Source organism: Hevea brasiliensis, chromosome 7 (genome assembly GCF_030052815.1).
Source record: "Hevea brasiliensis isolate MT/VB/25A 57/8 chromosome 7, ASM3005281v1, whole genome shotgun sequence".
In the NCBI taxonomy this organism is placed as follows: domain Eukaryota; kingdom Viridiplantae; phylum Streptophyta; class Magnoliopsida; order Malpighiales; family Euphorbiaceae; genus Hevea; species Hevea brasiliensis.
This window is the reverse complement of record NC_079499.1, coordinates 640,360-661,597: the sequence shown is the minus strand read 5'-3', so window position 1 is coordinate 661,597 and position 21,238 is coordinate 640,360. Positions and strand designations below refer to the sequence as shown.

Sequence of the window (21,238 nt, the reverse complement as noted above, 5' to 3'; positions counted from 1 at the left end):
AAATAATTTTTTTAGATGAATATAAAATTATATATTTTTTAATAAATTAAAATTAAATAATTAAAATGATCCAATAATCCCCAAAATCCTTTGCCGTGTGGTTTGTGGATCAGACCTATAGTTTTCTTTGCACTAAGGTTTGGAATTAGAGGGATAAATTACTGTCTAGCCTTTTTCTTTTCAAAGAAGTTGTCAACTTTCTTTGTAAGCTGTAATGGAATCACATACTTTACTAGGGTTTGTTCGCACTGGCTTTATTCAAAAGCCCTAATACTAAATTTGTTTCAAATTTAAAGGTTAATTTATTTTATGATCAAAATTAAAATTAATGATTAAATATATGTAATTTATTAAAACAAATATATTATTTTTAATAAATTTATACAATTGTAATTAAAATATTATTTTTAAAAAATTAAAACCATAATATATACACTCACAATTGGGTCTCGATTTATTTAATGTGCTTCATAGTGCGAGATCACACTAATGCTAAAAGTATGTAATAGTAATTTAATATAAACAAAATAGTAATATTCTAAAATTATTCTCATTAAAAATTAATTTAATTTAAAAAAAATAAATTTAAAGCATAAATAACTATATAATTATAAATATATTTTATTTATTATTTATATCATATTTTTAAAGAATATATTATTTTAAAATTAATTATAAACAAAATAAATATATTTATAATATTATAAAACTATAATAATTAATAAAAATATTTTTGTAAATGAGCCTATAAACAAGCTTACTTACAAACCTATTTAATGAGTTAGCTCACGAGCCTGTTCAATGAGCCAACTTGTAAACCTGTTCAATGAGCCAGCTAGCGAACTTATAAACGAGCCAAGGTTGAACTTGAATTCGAGTCAAATACTGCTGAGTTCGAGTTCGGCTCATTTAGAAATCGAATCGAGCCGAGCTTGAGCTTTTATCGAGTCAAACCTTTAGTAACTCATGAGTGGCTTAATTCATTTACATCCTATTCACAAGGATTGTAACTGAGGGCATTTTAGGAATCTCACACTAATGTGGCAATAATTTGGCAACAATTTAGAGAAAATAGTTTATTTTAACTTTTGATTGAAAATATATAATTTTTAATTTATAAGTTAATTTAAAAATAAATATTTTTAATTATTTGATGAACTATTTAAAAGTAACTCTTAAATAATTTAATTATTTGATTAAAAAGTATTTAAAAGTAATTTAATTTATCAATATGATAAAAAATATATGTAATTAAGTATTGTGATTATTAAAATAATAATAATATTAATATTTTTAAAAGTTATTAAGAAAATATAACTTTTTACTTATTTAGATGGTAATTTTAAAATAAATAAATAAGTAATAAGTTATGATGTTTTATTTATGATGTTTTATTTTTTTTTTAATAAATTTTTATTTACAAGTTAAACCAAATAATTTATTTATAACTTTTAATTTATAATTAGATTTGGCTTACTTATAGGTCAAACCAAATAATCTCTTTACCGATGATAAATCATCAAGGATAATGAAAATTTGTACATAAAATTTCACAACACATTTTATAATGTGAGTATTTTATTTATAATTTAATTAATTTTAAATAATTTTGTATTTATAAGATAAATTAAATATTAATTTATTTATAATTTTTTATTTATAAATAAATTTAATTGACTTACAAATTAAAATAAATAAATTATAGTTTAGAAAATCAAAATCAGAAATTTATTATATCTCATTAAAAAAAACCACTTTATATAAATTTGTTAAGATTCCATAAAAGTTATTATATCTCGTGAGAAAACCACTTCCACAAGAATGGCAACGGAGGAGGGGTTGTTCACGAGAATAACTTATTTTAAATAATTTTTTTTATTTATAAATTAGATTAAATATTATTTTTTTAATTTTTTATTTATAAATAATTTTTATTAACTTATAAATAAAATTAATTAACTCTATTTAATTCTTATTATAAATGTTTTCCAAGAAGAACGGCGTTGGTGTTAACTTTTGAGCGGACATATTATATGGTATTGCGAATGTGTTCCCACATATTATAAGTTAATTTAAAAATATATAAATAATTATTTAATAAAACTATTTAAAAGATATTTTTAAATGATTTAAATATTTAATTAAGATGTATTTAAAAATAACTTAATTTATTAAAATAGCTAAAAATATGTGTAATTATGCGTAAAAAAATATATTAAATAGGATGAAAATCCTTTTGCCACAAAAAAATTCATTTTTTTATTTGTTTTCAAAAAATTATTCCTTATTTTGATACTCTTTCTCATATATATACGTTATTAATATTTTTAGAAAAGATGTATATATACAAAAAAAAAAAAAAAACTAATCGGACGCTGTAAGCAAAACCTAATCCCAAACGACGCGTCGATGTCTCCCAAGGTCATCTTCAAGAAGAGAGAGAACTTTAAAGAGGAAAGCAGAAGAACTCTCCACGCTGTGCGGTGTTCCACTTTGCTTAGTCTGTTTTGAGCCGGATGGGAAGATCGATGCATGGCCTGAAGAGAAGAAGAAGGTTGATGATATTCTCATGAAATATATACGTAAAGAAACATAAACCTGCAGCTAGGGTTAACGTTTATGGATGCAAAGAACAAGAATCAGGATTTGGTGGTCAAGAACGATAACTGTGAAGAAAAGAAGAAGAAGCAGAAGGCAGTGACGAAAGTGTTTGAAACATGGAACACAAGGCTTGATTACTTACCTGAGGAATCTTTAATGGATACTTAGAAGTTGTTGGAGCAGAAGGCAGAGATTTTGGAGGAAAGAATAAAGCAGATTGACAGTGGTAATGTTATGGAAGCTTTGCCAATTTCATCATTGCAGTCATAGCATCCATTGGAGTTTTTATGACTTTAGATATGTTTACAAGAACAACAGATTAATATTCGACTTCTGAATTTTTTTGTATCCAACCGAAATTATGAATTTTAAATCTTCTTTGAATTGAATCTATGTGGTCTGATTTAAAACCTTTCAAGCTACCACTCGAAATCGCTGGTTCTGTACCGAAACTATACCTTGGCCACTTTCTATTTGGGCCTTTGAAATTTAGGTCCTTTTGAGATGAGACAGAATCCATAATCATCTGGGCCAAGTGTAGTGGCCCAAACCAATAAAATAAAGTAGGGGCATTTACGGAAATATATCAATATGGAAATTAGGGTTTTAACCCACACATATATATATTCGCTTTAAATACGAAAGCAGCTCTAACGGACGACGCTGCTTCGCTGCTTCACGAACTGATTTCCTTTTGACGACAAGAAGGAAGAAAATGGTAATGTCTGTTGATCTGTCTGCCCCATTTCACCTCTATTTAATGTGATTGCGCTGCGAAAATAATTGGGATAAGCAGAAAAATTCTATAATATTTTCCTAGTTTAGGTCTTTGGAGTAGATAAAGCTGCACTGGCAGGAGCCTTATGCTAATTTTTCTCTTTGTTGGATGCTAAACAGTGATGAACATGTCATTTAATGGTCTTTCATTACCTTGTTTCAACTTTATTGGCTGTTCTTTTGTATGTATTGGTGGGTTTATCTTTTTTATTTTCGTTGGTCCTATTTGTTCGTGAAAATGTATTATGCCTTTCAGTTGCTATCATTAGTAGTGCTATCTCTTGTGGGCTTTCTTAGTTAAGCTAGATTTTTTTTTTTTTTATATAGTTTTCTTAAGAGCAATTGGTGAATGAAATCATGTTTAAACATAATTGTAACACAGTATGAATAACGTATATCCATCAAGAGTTTTCACCTCACTTTAACTTGAGAAGTGATAGATATGTGAAAATTTTATCAACGTTTATGGAATTGGGAATTTTTAGATGGCATTTGAAGTTAATTTGGAAATTTGACATTTTGGATGAGAAGAAGACAGCTTGATACGTAGTTTGACGTTTCCTCAATGCTAGTAGTTGACATGCAATCAAGGCAACGTTGTTGTGAGTGGGTTTAGAAGTAATGATTCAAACAATGAGCTTCAGGAAATGGTTTGATTCAGCTAATTTAGCTTTCTTGTTGGAGAGCTACATTTCAGTTCGCTTCAGTATTTGGAATCTGTTCATCTAAACAAGATGTTATTTCTATAATCATAGTTAGAAAGCTTCAACAACTGCAAGATAGGGCCCAAATGCAGTGCCTTAAGTAAGCCAAATGTTAGATGGGTTTTTCTTGAGGAAATTGGATACCCTTCCAGCAGAGCCTACATTTTTTTTTTATTTGCAGCATGGCTTGGCTATGTAATATCTGATGACATTTCTGTGTGGTTGCTACTTGCTAAACAAATGCTTTGCTTTTTCACCGTCTCCTGATAGTTTCTTTTTGTACATATGCTATTTCTTTTTTCCAATGTCTTATCAAACTTTTGTAGCACCCAATAATCGGCATTTTCTAATTCCTTCTGATTATGCTTTGCTTTCTCCTCAACAGCCGAAACAGATCCATGAAATCAAGGATTTCCTTCTCACAGCAAGAAGGAAGGATGCCCGTTCTGTCAAGATCAAGCGAAGCAAAGATGTGGTGAAGTTCAAGGTTCGCTGCTCCAAGTACCTTTACACACTTTGCGTGTTTGACTCTGAGAAGGCTGACAAGTTGAAGCAGTCTCTTCCCCCTGGTACCGTCTTTTTTCCCTTTTATTTTATTTTTGTGATTCAATAGCTAGATGTATAATGTTCTATGATCATGATATTTATTTTGTTATGATCTAGTTTCTTCAGCTCAAATAGCTTCTTTTACATGTATGAATTTAATCCACATGCTCAAAATGTGCTAGATTTGCTTGTAGTTTATTTTCTTTTTGTTCAAAGCAATAGATTGTTGGCTTAGAACTTCACTATTCTTTAGCTTCTGTCTTTCTCTCGCTCTGAGGTCCCTGGACAGTGGGGAGGGTTGATTTTGTGGTCTTCCAAAATTGCTTGAGGTCGTGTCTAATTATCTGTTCATGTGTTTTGTTTGTAGGTTTGAGTGTCCAAGAACTGTGAAGAAACAGACTCACTTGAGTTTTGGCCTCATGAGAAGTGAAGGATCTAATATTTATACCTTTCTTGGTTTTTTCTTCTTTGAAAAATGTTTTCTTGATTTTGGTGGTCAGATATTTTGATGCCTGTCATGAGAATGTAGACTTGAGTTGTTGGAGAGCTTAATAGGAATTCCTTAATGCTTTGAACTTGATTTATTGCTATTATGATCTTTGTACTTTTTTCCCATTTATGAATGTCAACAAGGTATTTGCAAATTGGTGGTTGGTATTTCTCTCGTTTTGTCTTTGATTCCTTCTCCAAGGGAGAATGATTGCCAATTTTTTCCCCTACTTTCTAAGAAAAGAAAATTCATTTTTCAAAATTAAAAAGCAAATTAAGATTTTCAAATCTTTCTCGTATAGTTTGCATGACAATATACAAGTTTGATGGTGGGACACTTGATTTATTTGAGTGTTCAATAACCTAGTCGAAAGTAAATCAACAACACAAGAGAAGATGTTATTTAAGTGGTAGTGTGAACGTGTCGTGGACTATCATTGGGCTTGCTTTGGCTTGTGGTTGTCTCGCTAACGGAACCGTGTCAGGAAGGAATCATCACTTTTAAGGACGACCCAAAACATTTTTTTGAAAAGGCATCCATTAAAGGCCCATAGGTCAAACAGATACAATTTGGGCTAAGTCCTGAAAAAGAAGGGGACGTCGATATTGAACTATAATAAACTGCCCAAACAATACATACAAGCCAACCCAACCCAACCAAACTCACAATAGCAAATCAAATCCCAAATTCAGAACCCTAAACACAGTTGCCATCTTTGCGAGCAGCAAGCAGACCGAAGCTAGACCACACAAGAAAGTCATGCGAGAAGCTCCGAAGGATGTCTATCCACTCACAGCATATTGACAGAACAACCTGAGCCTACCAAATCTACAATAGGGACAAGAAAACACTATGCATTGAGAAGAGGAGCCGCAATAGAGCTCTGGCAAAATGCCAACAGGATGGCCCTTCCTGCCGTGGTGTAGAAGGAGATCCTGGAGATGCAGGACGGAGATCGAAAGAATAAGGACCCGCAATAGAGCTCTAGCAAACTATGTCAACAGGATGGCCTTCTCAGCTGTGGTGTAACAAAGATTCCTCCTTGGATCCATACGCTATTACCTCTTCATCGAGCTCGGCAAAATTAGGTCTTCAATATGCCCTCTCTCTAAAATTCAAACCTGAAAGCATGCAGAGAACAACCACACACCAACAAAAATCCCATTTACAATATCTCCAAGGTAGGTGAGGGATTGGCAACAAGGAAATTTCACTGGGCAAACCCTATTCCGACGATCCAAAACTTGAGACAGTTAAGTGCTGCAATGACAGGAGAAGTGGCCATTAGCTCTCAGTGTTTTAGGTTTGGCCTTGTAAAAAAAGAATGGAAGAGTGCGTTGGATAGACAAGTGCAGAAATTTTAAGATAAAGTAAGTTTTGATAGATTGGATGAGATACATAAGAAAATAATCCTGGATGTAGCATTTTTTCCAATGAAAAGAAAAAAATTATGTAAAGAAAGCACTGGAAATTCGCTGATTCTATGGCCAGTTGTTGCATTTCTTCTCTTAGATTGCATTCAGAATCAATAATTTCGGAGTGTATCAATTTGATATATTTAGATTTTAAAATAGTTTGAATAGAATTCAATCTTGATTGATACGAAAGTGCATACTTTCCTGCTGAATTAATTCTATAGTATGACAACACCTTGATACTGCTGAAAATCATGATTATAAAATGAATGTGAGTTGCAGCAAAAGTATTTCCAAGAATAATTAATTAAATTATATGTTTAATATCATTGGTAGGTGCCCTGAGGCTGAAGCTAAGCCCTGTTAGGTCCCTGAACTGACTGATTTAATTTGAAATTGAAATGGATTTGTATAAACTTTGATTGAAATCAACTCAGATTAGACTTGGTCAGTCTGACCTGACTTTGACTCAAATTTGGGTTAAAAAAAAAAAAGAGTTATGCAACAGTTAAATTTAATTAAAATTAAAGAAAGTTGTACCACCAATTTTAATATCTTTAAAACAGAATCAATTCAAAGCAAGGCCTAGCTTCAGCTAGTCCTAGAAGAATATCTGATGCGTACAGAAATTTGAAGACCTTTCAACAGGTTATTACACGCTTTCAAAGTTGTCCGCTCAGAATGCCACCATTTTTTTTTCCCTTTCTCACCAATCCAAACAATTCTATAATATACAATCGCAACTTGCAATAAAAACTCATAACTATATATATATAAGAAATTAAGTTTCTTCATTAAAAATGTTTGGATTTTGATTCTAAATTACACCGTTATATTGAATAATTTTCCTCTAGTCCAAAAGAGATAAATCTCATGTATATAAATCTCATGCATTGCACACCTTCATTACAATCACATTAATACGCTCCTTCTGCTTCATTTCCTTAAATTTCTTTCACTTAACTTGTAATACAGTAATTGAGTGCCTGTATTAAGAGTTTAAATTCTGATAGCGGCTGTATGCTCTTCTCCTGATTGTTCATGGCTTCCGCTGCTTCTTCTTTCTGCAAATATGATGTCTTCCTCAGCTTCAGAGGGGAAGATACTCGAAAAAATTTTACTAGCCATCTTTTTGCTGGTTTACGTCAGAAAAGAATTATCACCTTCAAGGATGATCAAGAACTTAAGAGAGGGAAAACCATTTCTCAAGAACTACTTAGAGCAATTCAAGATTCTAAAATTTCTATTGTCGTTTTTTCAACAAGCTATGCTTCTTCCTCTTGGTGCTTGGATGAGCTTGTACAGATTTTCAAATGCATGAAAAACCAGGGTCAAACTGTTTTGCCTGTTTTCTACCATGTGAATCCAACGGACGTCCGAAAACAGACAGGTTCATATGGAATATCATTTGCTCACCATGAACACTGTTTCAACAACTTGCAGAAGGTGCAACAATGGAGAATTGCTATGACTGAATTGGCTAATCTCTCCGGTTGGGATTTACAGGACAGGTATTTCCTGCATCATTTAATTTTTCCTTTTTATTTCGACAATCGTTTGATCTACGGATGAAAGCCTGGTTTTTGCGATTGTTGAGCTTTGTGGCTAAGAAAATGGCTCGGGTTTATCCTTTCTGATACTGTTGCTTTTTACCCTGTATTTTATCATATCTAATAACCCTTTATGAGAAACATCAATTGCTTCTGTTGTGTGAACTTTTCTTTCTAGGGAACGGTCTCAAGATATGGCTCTCATTCAATCTCTATATATCATGCATCTTGTTGTGTGAGCATTAATTCCAGCAACTGTTACTTTACAGGCATGAGTCAGAGCTTATTGAAGATATAGTTAAGGATGTGCTAGGCAAATTGAGAAGGATTAGTAACAAGTGCAGCTAAGAATTTAGATGGGATGAGTTCACTTTTGACGGATATGAGTATGTATTTAGACATGAAGCAAACTGATGATGTTCATTTTATAGGGATTTGTGGCATGGGTGGTATTGGAAAAACAACAATTGCTAGGGTTGTCTATGAGGAACTATCTTCTCAATTTGAAGGTAGCAGTTTCCTTGCAAATGTTAGGGAAGTTCATGAAAAGCATGATTTAGTTCCTTTACAAATACAACTTCTTAGTGAAATTCTAAATAGAAACATAACTATTTGGGATGCTAATAGTGGAACCAATGAGATCAGAAATAGGTTGCATCTGAAAAAAGTCCTTAAAGTTCTTGATGATGTCGATCAATTGGAGCAGTTAAGATTACCAGCTGGTATGCATGATTGGTTTGGGAAGGGAAGTAGGATAATCATAACAAGTAGAGATGAACATTTGTTGATATGTCATGGAATAGATAAAATATATAGGGCTGAGGAGGGATTAAGTGATGATGAAGCCCTTCATCTCTTTTGTTTGAAAGCCTTTAAAAGTGGTTATCTTGCAGATGATTATGTGGAGCTATGCAATCACTTTGTAAATTATTGTACTGGCCTTCCATTAGCTCTGGATGTTCTTGGTTCCTTTTTGGTTGGTAAATCTGTAAATGAGTGGAGAAGTGCATTGGGTAGTGTTATGGAAAGTCAATCACTATATTATTTCTCTGTATATTCTGTATTCTGTATTTCTTATTTAGGATTTCTTATTTAGGATTTCTTCCTAATTAGTAGAACACAATTATAGGAATCAATTGTATATATATACCCATATATAGATTAATTGAAATCAACGAGAATCATCTCTTTCTACATGGTATCAGAGCAGGTCATCAATCAATCTAAGGTGACTATTTGTTCTCACTACCCAGCTCAGGAGAGACCTTGGCCGCCGATCGGCCGTTTCAACCCCGATCAACATCGCCGGCGTCGTTTCAACCCCCTCATTCCACCACTGTGTGCTGTTGCCTGATCCAGTACACCATTAAAGGACTTCTGAGGTTTGGCTCTCAGATCCGGTATTTGCTTGATTTGTGATTTTGGATTATTTTGCTGCTATAAGCACTTTGGATTAGCGTTTCGATTAGTTTTCTTTGTCTCAACAAATGGCAGACAATAAGAATGTTATTTCTGATGTGATTCCGATGATGACTAAGATCACGGAACACAAACTTAATGGTTCGAATTACCTGGAGTGGAGTAAGACTGTTAGGGTCTATTTGCGTAGCATTGATAAGGATGATCACCTTACTAAAGATCCACCCATTGATGATACACGACAAACTTGGCTAAGGGAGGATGCTCGGTTGTTTTTGCAGCTTCGGAACTCGATTCATAGTGAGGTAATTAGTTTAATTAATCACTGTGAATTTGTTAAGGAATTGATGGATTACTTAGATTTTCTGTATTTTGGTAAAGGGAATATCTCCCGTATTTATGATGTTTGTAAGGCATTCTACCGTGCTGAGAAAGAGGATAAGTCTCTCACAGCTTATTTTATGGATTTTAAACGGGTATATGAGGAACTTAATGTATTGTTGCCTTGAAAGAAGTTCCAAATCAAGAGATTTTGGGTAAGCTTTATATAAGTTTCAATGGATTAGAGGACATTGAGTAGAAAATATTCCGAGATATTGCTTGTTTTTTCAATGGAGAGGATAAAGATCTTGTGATGAAAGTATTGGGAAGTTGTGGTTTCTATCCGGATATTGGGATAAATGTTCTCATCAATAAATCTCTAATAACCATTTCAAAAGAGAGAATATGGATGCATGATTTACTTCAAGAAATAGGTCGAGAAATTGTTCACCAAGAATCACCTAAAGAACCAGGAAAAAGAAGTAGATTGCTACCTTTCAGAGTTTCATCCATTTTAATTTTCTATATGTTTAAATTTTCACAGCCACTAAAGATGTTGAAGGTCATTGATCTTAGTTACTCTGTTAATTTAATTAAGACCATAGACTTCAGGATGCCCCCAACCTTGGAAAGTTGAATCTTGAAGGTTGCACAAGACTGTTAGACGTTCACCAATCCATTGGAGATCTGGAAAGGCTTGTTTTATTGAACTTGAAGGACTGCAAAAGCCTGGCAAGGCTTCCCAATAGCATATGTGATTTGAAGTCCCTTAAGTTTCTCAATTTGCATGGATGCTCAAAACTTGAGAAATTGCCAGAAGGGTGGGGTGATATGACAAGCTTGGAGAAGCTTTATGCAGGTGGAATTGGTACAAGACAACTTGCATTAAATAAATTTTGGGGTTTGTTTCTCCATTCAAGGTTTTTGCCATGGAAGACTCCAAATTCAAATTCAAATCCAAATCCAATGGTTATGATGTTGCCTTCTTTATTAGTCTTACGATCATTGAGGTCATTAGATTTAAGTTACTACAGTCTGGTAGAGGGAGCACTTCCTAGTGATATGAGCTGCTTCCCATCATTGAGAACACTCAATCTAAGCGGAAATGATTTTGTTAGCATCCCTTCAAGCATTAACCAACTTTCTAAACGAAGATTTTCGATTTGCTAATTGCAAGAGGCTTCAGTCATTTCCAAATCTTCCATCAAGCATTTTATATCTCAGTATGGATGGTTGCACTGCCTTGGAAAGTTTGCTACCTAGAAGCATCAGCAAACAATTTGAACTTGAAAATCTTTGCACTGCCGTTGATTGCAAGAGGCTTCAGTTATTGCCGGGTCTTTCATCAAGCATTTTATATCCGAGTGTGGATGGGTCAACTCCAAAAGAAACCATTCCAAATCCATTCGGAACAGACATTACAAGACCTTCATCCTTGACTTTGGTAAATTGCGTAAAACTGTTTGAGGTTCAAAGCAAAAACATTACAAAATTTGCAAGGCTGATAAGTTATCTGCATTACTTGCTAAGGCACAGCTCTCAGGTCTATCTCTATCTCTTTCCCACTGTCTCTTTCCACACACCTCCACCATAAACATTTCTGTTTTCTGCATATAGACTTAGGTAGTTACATGATAAATACTTGTTTTGATGCAGGGACTATTTAGTCCAAGTTCTCACGTATCCATGTGTTTAGCTGGAAGTGAAATTCGTGGTTGGTTCAACTCTCAGTCCCCAGGATCTTCGTTAGAATTGCATTTGCCTCCATATTGGTGGGCTACCAAGTGGATGGGATTTGCTTTTTGTATGGAGTTTGGATTCCATATGCCTTTTTCAGATTCTTCTCCTATTTCCTGTGATTTGCACGCATGCATTTCTTCTGATCAAGATTTGTTTCTGGGTAGCTCTACTATACAAATCTCTAAGGATATGAGTGTTACATCAGATCAACTTTTGTTCAATTACATGCCTCGTAGCTCTTTAATACGTCTAGATTTGTGGAAAGCATGTAATCAGCTTAAGGTTACATTTTTCTCTAACCAGTTGAGAGTCAAGTATCGTGGGTTCCGTGCAATATACAGTCGAGATCTTGATGAGTTAATTTCATGCAGAAATTCCTTTCAGAATTTGGGTTTCCCCTGTACTGATAATTTTGATAATAGCAAGAGAAGCCGTGAAGACTATTGTTGTGGCAGTGGAGAGGAAGCTAATGAAAATGGCAACCTGACTAATGGATTGCCTTCCAAGAGACTGAGAATGCCTGTGGATCCTGACTCCTGAGTCCTGAGCTGAAACTCATGGCCAAAGGGCCTTCAAGCATAAGAAGTGAAATTTTATGATTGCTTTTCATATTTCTTTCTTTTTGTCTGGGAAATGTTGTCATGATTTCAGGAATCGTTATGTTTAATGTTTCAATGCATGAACTTTTGTTAGTGCATTTAAGAAATTCAAAGTTAGAAATTATTATCTGAAGGAGAATCTGAAACAGAGAGCCATGCCTATTTCTCCTTGAGGAAAACTTAAAATTGGCAGAATTGCTGCTGCGAGACAACATCCATATGCCAAACCATATATACGGTATCTTCTCCAAATCTGATGGGTTTTATTTATGCTTTTTTGTCAGCTTAGCATGGATAATTTGAATATGAAAATAGATTTTGGATAATTAAATAAATTTATTATTTTTTTTTTACTTCAAAATCTTAATATCAATGGATACACATGGTTGTAGATGATTATGACCTACCAGTCGTGGTGGAATATGTACATGGATAAGTGCAATAAATTCAATGCACAGACAAATACGTGGCAGCCGCTTTTCCATAAATAAAACCAAACTGTCATATTCTAATTATTACTCTATTAGCCCATTAACTTTCCGTAATTTATTTTCATGCCCTTATCTCTTATTTTGCTTACTAACCACCCCTTATCTATAATTCTAATTTTTTTAGAAAATAAAAAGCAACAAATTATTCTATAGCTCTATCTAAAGACACCACACTCTCATATGCTAAAATATTTAAATTAAAATAAATAACATATTCAATTATTATAAATAGACACTTATTTGTATGAAAATGACAATTTGCGGTTTATTAATATATATTTGCACTCATTTAACATAATTTTCATATAAATTGTTATGAAAATTATGTAAATAAAATGCATTAAATGAAATTTAATGGATATATATTTATACTCATTAAAAATTATAAAAATAATAAAAAAATTTAAGTCGTAGCAATGAATTACTAACGAGAAGATTAATGAATTTAATAATATTAAAACTGTTTTTAAAATTATAAAATTTTCGAATTTGAGTATTAATAGAAGATAAATGAACTAAAAAATTATTAAAAAGGAAATGAAAATAAGTCAAAATTCCAAGGGCTAAAGTGAAAATTTTAATCCACATTCATTCCTCACATGATTACAAGTATCCAACCAACGCCAAGCAGTTCAAGTACTGCAATCTTCCATTTTCCCTTCTCTGATCCAGTGAGACCCGAATCCGTCTCATTATCGGGTCATGGTTGGAGACTTCTCTTTCTGCCCTTGCTTCGGAAGTCGGAGTGCGGTCGATACTGAACCTGACCGCGACCCCGTCCTACTAGTGTCTGGAATCGGAGGGTCCATCCTGCATTCGAAGACGAAGAGCAAGAAGTTCGGGTTCGAGACTCGGGTATGGGTCCGGATTCTCTTAGCTGATTATGAGTTCAAGAAGAGAATCTGGTCTCTCTATAATCCCAAAACAGGTCTCTCTCATTCGCTTCCCTCTATCAATGCATTTACACTTCGTGTGTGTGAACTTGTTACAGATAATTGTTAAGTTCTCTGCTTGATTCGGTTTTGTTATGTGGTTACATGTTTTTGGCATCTCTGATTTCTTTGCTCTGAAAGGGAGAGAGTAAGAAAGGAAATGAATTGTTTTTATTTGAAAATGAGTTGGGTTTATGTCTTTTGGTTGCTGGAAGCAAAGTACATAAAGAGACAACTGGTGAGAGAAAGAAGTTGGATAGTATGCACTGATGTTGCTACTGTAATATTTATAATCAGCAATATTTCGGGTTTTCTTTTTCATTCAAAAAAGTTTGAATCTTTTGTGATTTCCCAGATATATTTGAAGTAATGAATACAAGTAGCTGCTTAAATTGTCGTTTTGTAATGTTTTCTCAGTTAAAATGTCATTATCTAGTCATGATGCCGTTCTATTCAGTGTCTTGGGAGGGAGAATTTGGAGGCAGTCTTAGCATGAAGCGTGTTCTTGAGAATGGAATTTGCTCATATCTAATTTAAACGTCCTAGGTTGGTAGATATTATACTGTTTAACTATCCTCTGATTTAATTTTGAATCCTCCGGGACATGATCACAACCAGACTTGTCTGTTATATATATTCCTCTTAAATTTCTCCATTTTCTTGGCTCATGTTTCATAGCAATTTGGTCTCTGAAGTTTCTCCATTTTTTTCCCCAGGTTATACAGAGCTATTGGATGACGGCACTGAGCTTGTGGTCCCTGATGATGATTATGGGCTATATGCAATTGATATTTTAGATCCATCATTGGTAAGACCATATTGTTGGTTCTCATTTTCCTCAACTTAGCAATTCCTCAAATTGTTGTTTGTTACATACATCTTCTCTCTTCGTCAAACTTGATGTCTGTGTTTGGCCTGCGCACTTGAACACCTATTCCATTTTGGATTGTATGAATCTATGATTAGATTTTGAACCATATGATTGATCCACGTAAGACAAGCCTAGCGTTATTGACAATTAGAGAGTCAAGACTGGTCCTGCTAATTGTTCATTTATCAAGTAAAATGGAATCTTTCTTCTTCTTCTTCTTCTACTTCTTGCTTATCGTCACTGTAGATTGATGAGTCTAGATGATAATATGAAATTATAATTGCAGGACCAATTCCCATATGAATTTGAAGTAATTCACATGTTATTGTATACTATGTAGCTGCCTGATTAACAGGAATTCTCTTGTTGCCTCCTCATGCATATTCTCAATATGTTTTGCCTGTGTCAATAATAAGTAGCCCGTGGGTGAACTGGAATTTCAAATAAGGTATTTGTCCATGAAGTATAATATGGTCGATTCTGGGGAATCTATGTGATCATACATATAAATATTATTGAACTTACCCAATTACGAGACCGTCACTGTTGAACCTTTATAGAAATAACATAGTTGCTATTCTGTACAGCTGTAATGCTTGTTAATTCTTGAGATCTTGGAAATGGTTTTCTTTATACTGCCATTGGCATATCGAAACATGCTGATGCAGTTCTATTAATATTTACTTGATCATTATTTTTGGTTTCTATATTTGCCATTATCCTTTTTGTCACTCCATCTGCCAAACAGTATGTTCTTTTCCTGTTGTATGTTGCTGATCTTATTTTCCTTGATGTTCCAGTTTGTAAAATTTTTCCATTTGACAGAGGTGTATCAGTTCCATGATATGATTGATATGCTCATTAATTGTGGATATAAGAAGGGAAGCACATTGTTTGGATATGGCTATGATTTCCGGCAAAGCAATAGGTAAGCTATGTTCCACTTGTTTTGTTTCTTATATATAAGACGTTGTTTTGTTTGCCATATTTTGTCATGTGATTTTACCTTTACCCAGGATCACATAAATGTCATAATGCCTGACTACTATTGTCACATAATATCTGTACTTAATGCAATAACCTTCAGTTTTTTTTTTTTTGGCAGAATTGATAAATTAATGGAAGGGCTTAAAGCAAAGCTGGAAGCAGCTTATGAAGCTTCTGGACATAGAAAAGTTAATATAATTTCACATTCAATGGGTGGACTGCTGGTGTCATGTTTCATGTCACTTCATGCAGATGTAAGCATAAGTTTTTCTTGGTGACAGAAATGATATCAAATTTCATGGAATACCATGGAAAAAATTATAATCCCTTCATTTGCCACAAGGACATCATCAATGATTTTAACTTGTTTGTTGTCAGGTGGTGTCAAAGTTTGTTAAAAAATGGATCTGCATTGCATGCCCTTTCCAAGGTATTATGAATCACATCATTTTTTGTGACTAATAATTGTTCATTAAACAGAGATATTGGTTGCTTTAAAATATCTTTCCCATATTAAATTTTGTTTGGGAATTCCTACTTAGTTGTTCATAAGACCCTGTCCTTTTGTTAATCAAACATGCTGTAGTGGTTGCTTGTGGTCATTGGTGATATCAGATGATGCAATGTTATTCAAAAGAGGAAGGAGCTAACTTGCTTTGAAGTGCAACATGAAATAATTAGCTTGTATGGAAAAGGAAAAAAAGGTTAAAAAAAAAAAACTACAATAAAATAGATGCTCTTCGTCTTGGGTATGATGGGCTGCATGTGCACTTTTCTAGCTCCATCTGTATGTCCTACTCTAATTAAGTAATGACTATATAATTATTATCTTCTTTGGGTTGATTCTTCATTAATAAATAATTTTACCATTAAAATTGAGGATGGAAATGAACTGCAAGGTTTAGGATAGGATCACATTGAACTTATATACCTTAATGACATATGTTTGTAGAACAATTAAACTAGACTAATCATGAAATGGCCTCTTGTATTTGGGTAACTTCCAACGGCCTTTTCCTGTGACTTCAAATTGTGGAGACCTCTCAATTTTCATAAATTATAATCTGTTGTCTAGAAATTCAAAATTAGCTTGCCTATGAACCCTTTGATGTACAATATGGCTTGGTAAATCTATATAAATGGTTCCTGTATGTGGTGGTAATTTGTTAGCATTGAAACTACCTGACTAAATTGTAGGCAAGGTCAATAAGATTTATCCCAATAATTTAGTTACAGTTTTTTACTGTTACAAATTTGAAAATTTCCCTCCTTTTTCTTGGTCATATCTTATTAAATCAAACTTGAGTAGTGATTTTAGATGCTAACAGGTGCACCAGGATGCATCAATGATTCCCTGTTAACTGGGTTGCAGTTTGTTGAAGGTTTTGAGAGCTACTTTTTTGTATCTAGATGGACAATGCACCAGCTGGTAATTTCCTTTTTATGAATACTTGGGCTGGTGATATGTAATTTTGCAGTAAGATGATCTCATAATTTCATCAAATGCTCATATGTGTGTGTGACTGTGTGTGTGTGTGTGTGTGTGTGTGTGTGTGTGATGATACTATAGTGTGATGTTATTGGTTGAAAACTTCATACTTGTACATGCTTTTCCTTTTACATATAGTTGGTTGAGTGCCCATCAATCTATGAAATGTTGGCAAATCCAAATTTTAAGTGGGAAAGGCAACCACAAATTCAAGTTTGGAGGGAGCAATCAGATAATGGGGAAACTTTGGTCAAGTTGGAGTCCTATGGCCCACTTGAAAGTATCACTTTCTTTCAGGAAGCATTGAAGAATAATGAGGTAACACACCTTCAATCTTAAGTCCAATGAAATTTCTCCCAAAATTCTTAGATCTGTGCATGGCATTACATTGGTTGTGTTTTAGAGGGTTTCCTTTAAATTATATAGTTAATGTCAACATTTCTGTATCTACTTCTAGTTGATGGATGGACGAGTTAAAGACTAAGCTACAGCTAAATGAAGGACGAGTTAAAGACTAAGCTACAGCTAAATGAACTTTCACTCAATTACTGCAAATGAGGAAAAGAAGGACAAAAAGCCATCGAAGTATTTGAGGACATGGAAATGTTCTTTTGATTGATATATTTATATCTTTATTGAACAGATGTTATAGTTGGTGATTGGCAGAACCAATGCTAAAACATAAGAGGCAAACTTTGTACAATGCAGGCAAGAAAAAAGAAACAAGGGGCACAGGGGATTAGTGAAGGGAGGCTTGTTCTTATGTAGGTAGTTTAACTACTACTTTTGTGAGACAGGCAAATTGCTGTATTGGAACTTGGAAGTGTTCTTGTGGTAAAATAATATTAACAGTGCAGCTACCACAGGAGATGCTGTTTGTGTTTCTCTAGTAGAATAATACTGGATTAGGAACGTGAGCTATTCATATATGCAGATAGACTGTACAGGAAATGTCTTGTGTTAATATAGTAACCAATGTAGCTAGCATGATGGCTAATAAGAACATTGCCTCGCTTTATAAGCTGTTGTAGTTGTTGTTCTTTCCCTTGTGATCATGCTTCATAATCTTCTTTTTCATGTCCCTGGTACACAAATAGTCTGTGATGATGCTCCTGTGATTATTGATTTATTCCTCAGTATTAGTGGTGCAAATGTACTTTGGTTAAAAAGGAAAGAACAGAAAAATAGGGAGAAGGATAACCACATGCAATCATCATCTGACTTCGTGTTTTCACAGATAACCATATGCAATTTTTCACATTCTGTCCACATATTTAATCTGTAATTTGCATTTCTTATTAAAATTCCACCTAGATTGATTATCTTTCCCTTCTGTTTCAGCTAACTTATAATGGAAATACAGTTTCTCTACCCTTCAACTTTTACATCCTCAAATGGGCTGCTGGTACTCGCCAGATTCTAAATGATGTGCAACTGCCAAAAGGGGTTTCCTTCTATAACATTTATGGGACATCATACGATACACCTTTTGATGTTCGGTATGTACACAATTGTTTTGTGGGCTGACCTAGTTAGAGGTTAATTAATTTGAATAATCTGGTCTGCATTGGCATTAGATACAGACATCTAAATGATTTCCTATTAAGAAGTATATACTTGTCTAAAGTGATCGTAATAATCTTATCAAATAAGTCATAAGAACCTTGGAGGCCACGGTTCATTTTGCCAAGTTCAGTGGAATGTGTTTATCTGGTTGGACTTGTACGCATGTATCACAAAAGTTTGTGATAACTAAAGAGCTGCTTAGTTTAACTCCTGAATTTGACGAAGGGCTTAGATATTTTTAAAATTTCTAAGAAAACTAAGGTTAAGCCATCGATGCATGTACAAATCCTTATTGAATGATTCATCTCTTTCAAAGGAAATGAGAAAACTACATGTAAATATGATTATGGAAGAATCTGAAATTTAGTTTATCAGCATGGGAATGGGATTACATTCATGTGATCTATAACTTTGTCATATTCTTCAACATTTGGATTAAATATACCATGAAATTTTCTCTATTGAAACTGATCTGATAAATGCAGATATGGTACAGAGACATCTCCAGTCAAAGATCTGTCTGAAGTCTGCCACACTATGGTGAGTATTTGCCTATGAGTACACAATGCTGCTAAAAGTCACCCTACATAAATTACTATTTTTAGCTTTGATTTGATTCTGACTGCCTAGATCTAGTGGCTTGTTATATCTGTTCCAGATATTATTATCATTCTTATAGTTTAAACTTCAGTTGATAATGTAATTTTCTCATGAGCCTAGAACTAGTAGCTTGTTATATCTGTTCCAGATATTGTTATCATTCTTGTAGTTCATACTTCAGTTGATAATTTAATTTTCTCATGATGTATCAGTTCATATCCCTGTTTTACCAGTTATCATACATCCAGGATCTGCAGTTTCGTAATGCTTGTTTAATTCATGACTAGCGTTTTTCTCAAAACATGTTGTTTGTCTCAGCCCCTGTATTCTTATGTGGATGGTGATGGAACAGTTCCTGCAGAATCAGCTAAGGTTTTTCCTCTAACTTTTCACTTCAATGTTATGCAAGGTCTGTGATGAAAGATGTGGCTCTTGATTGCGAAAAATTCAAATGCTTATTACTTAAATGATGGAGCATATTGCTCATTAGTATCCAGATGGTCAGACCAAAGATCGACATTTAAGATTATATGAGAGGGCAAAATCCTTTTGACTGTAAGACAATCATTCTAAAACTTGACAATCCTAAATACATCAGTGATCAACTGAACTCTGATAAAATAATAGTTTCTGCATTCTGCAACACAAGATGGCACCTAATCTTCCTAACAGCAATGGCAGCCTCCAGATTTCATCTTTGCCTACGGTCTAGCCGGGAAATCATCTAAAATAACTCAAAGTAGGTGAAAAAAAATTTTGTTTGAGGTGGATTATTGTACGCCAGATTGTTAATTTCTCGTGTCTATTTTAGAAATTAGTTCCCACTATTCCATTAAAATCTTGTTTATTCATATGCATGTATTGAAATTAGTTACTGCTAAACCCTCAGTCTTTTCTCCTAATTTAACATCATCTCATATGAGAATTGAAATTTGTGATTCATATTTTTTGTTTAAGTATCAAATTAGCTTTGTTCTGCATAATGCAAGCATTTTTCCCAGATTGTAGGTTTTTCCTGCACTTGGGTTAAATTCTAAATGATCTTTCTATTGCACAGGCGGATGGATTTGAAGCAGTTGAGAGAGTAGGAGTTATAGCTACTCACCGTGGACTGCTACGAGACAACACAGTATTTCAACTCATGCAGAAATGGTTGGGAGTTGAGCAGAAGCTCACTAAGCATTCAAGGACATCCAGAGTAATGGATGCTTCTTTAATTTCACATGTTAAGGTATGAATATGTTGTTCTGCTTCAACATGTACATATTGTAGTAAAAGAAAAGGAGAAAAAGAGCTGGAATTCCAAATTCAAATACTGCAGAGTAGTGTAAATTTATATGACATTTGATTGCAAGATTCCTGGTGTTAAAGTTTGGCAAAAATTTGTTGTTTATAAAGTTAAAAGCACATCAAGATTAAAGAATCTGCGTCTAGTTGAGAAACTTACCTATAATTACACCGGCTATGATTCAGTGCAGATCCAAAACAGGACCTTTTTCTCTTTCAACTTGAATCGAGATTCAAACATGCATTATAAATTTGAAAAAAAAATTTTAACTATTCAAATCAAATTGAATCAAAATCAAGGAATCCTGTGTGGTCTGATCTCAAGTTCTCAGTTTCAAGAACCATAACCGCCTAGACCTGTGGCCGCCGGACCTCCAGAAGAATTAGAAGTTGTTTGCATTGGCAGAAAGTGTGTATACATGTGATTTTTGACATTACATTAGCAAGAAAATCTTTATGCAATTAGTTTGATGATCTCGTGTTTAGTAGAGAAATAGATTATAAATTGCATGCTGTATTTGGTCGGTGATTGTAAATTGTCATAATTAATGAATTGTAATGACTTGAATTTTAAAATACAAGTTTTAAAATTTTATATATGATATTAAAATATTAATTTAATAGTATTCACCTAATTTATAGTTACTAAATTGTCCAATTTTAATTGAAATTGTTAGTTTTATACATTAATATTAAATCAATTATCATAATATAGTTTAATTAAATTATTATTAATTTTATACAATAATAATAATTATTATTAACATTGTTATTATTATCAATTTAAATGTATTAAAGGAAGATTAGGGACCTATGTGAACAAACAAGAAAAGTTTAGGGATTTTAATAAAAT

The 21,238-nt window shown here is 33.5% G+C and overlaps 2 protein-coding genes and 1 pseudogene across 7 annotated transcripts; all 3 read left to right on the top strand.

Moving 5' to 3' along the window:
- The first annotated feature begins 3,196 nt into the window (after positions 1-3,196).
- LOC110659932 (60S ribosomal protein L38) lies at positions 3,197-5,208 on the top strand. Its single transcript, XM_021818027.2, has 3 exons — positions 3,197-3,319; positions 4,468-4,651; positions 4,996-5,208. Exons 1-3 carry the CDS (start codon positions 3,317-3,319, stop codon positions 5,016-5,018), a joined length of 210 nt encoding a protein of 69 aa, XP_021673719.1. The 5' UTR covers positions 3,197-3,316; the 3' UTR covers positions 5,019-5,208.
- Positions 5,209-7,413: 2,205 nt separating this feature from the next.
- On the top strand, positions 7,414-12,720 carry LOC110659883 (disease resistance protein RUN1-like; annotated as a pseudogene).
- A 491-nt stretch (positions 12,721-13,211) lies between these two features.
- On the top strand, positions 13,212-20,454 carry LOC110659933 (phospholipase A(1) LCAT3). 6 transcript variants are annotated; one of them, XM_021818028.2, is made up of 11 exons: positions 13,225-13,650; positions 14,302-14,393; positions 15,257-15,384; positions 15,562-15,697; positions 15,822-15,873; positions 16,772-16,872; positions 17,071-17,250; positions 18,274-18,431; positions 18,984-19,038; positions 19,417-19,470; positions 20,156-20,454. In XM_021818028.2, exons 1-11 carry the CDS (start codon positions 13,356-13,358, stop codon positions 20,333-20,335), a joined length of 1,431 nt encoding a protein of 476 aa, XP_021673720.2. In that variant the 5' UTR covers positions 13,225-13,355; the 3' UTR covers positions 20,336-20,454. The 6 variants fall into 6 exon arrangements, with proteins under 6 accessions (XP_058005527.1, XP_058005528.1, XP_021673722.2 ...); XM_021818031.2 differs by having other exon boundaries at positions 13,236-13,581; XM_058149544.1 differs by lacking the exons at positions 19,417-19,470; positions 20,156-20,454 and adding an exon at positions 19,311-19,400 and having other exon boundaries at positions 13,212-13,650.
- Positions 20,455-21,238: the final 784 nt, after the last annotated feature.

Coding starts and splice junctions, on each gene's coding strand:
- LOC110659933 (XM_021818028.2), top strand. CDS start 13,356: ATGGTTGGAGACTTCTCTTTCTGCCCTTGCTTCGGAAGTCGGAGTGCG. Junction 13,651..14,301: donor TGAACTTGTTACAGATAATT/GTTAAGTTCTCT, acceptor TTTTTTCCCCAG/GTTATACAGAGCTATTGGAT. Junction 15,385..15,561: donor GATTTCCGGCAAAGCAATAG/GTAAGCTATGTT, acceptor TTTTTTTGGCAG/AATTGATAAATTAATGGAAG.
- LOC110659932 (XM_021818027.2), top strand. Junction 4,652..4,995: donor GAAGCAGTCTCTTCCCCCTG/GTACCGTCTTTT, acceptor TTTTGTTTGTAG/GTTTGAGTGTCCAAGAACTG.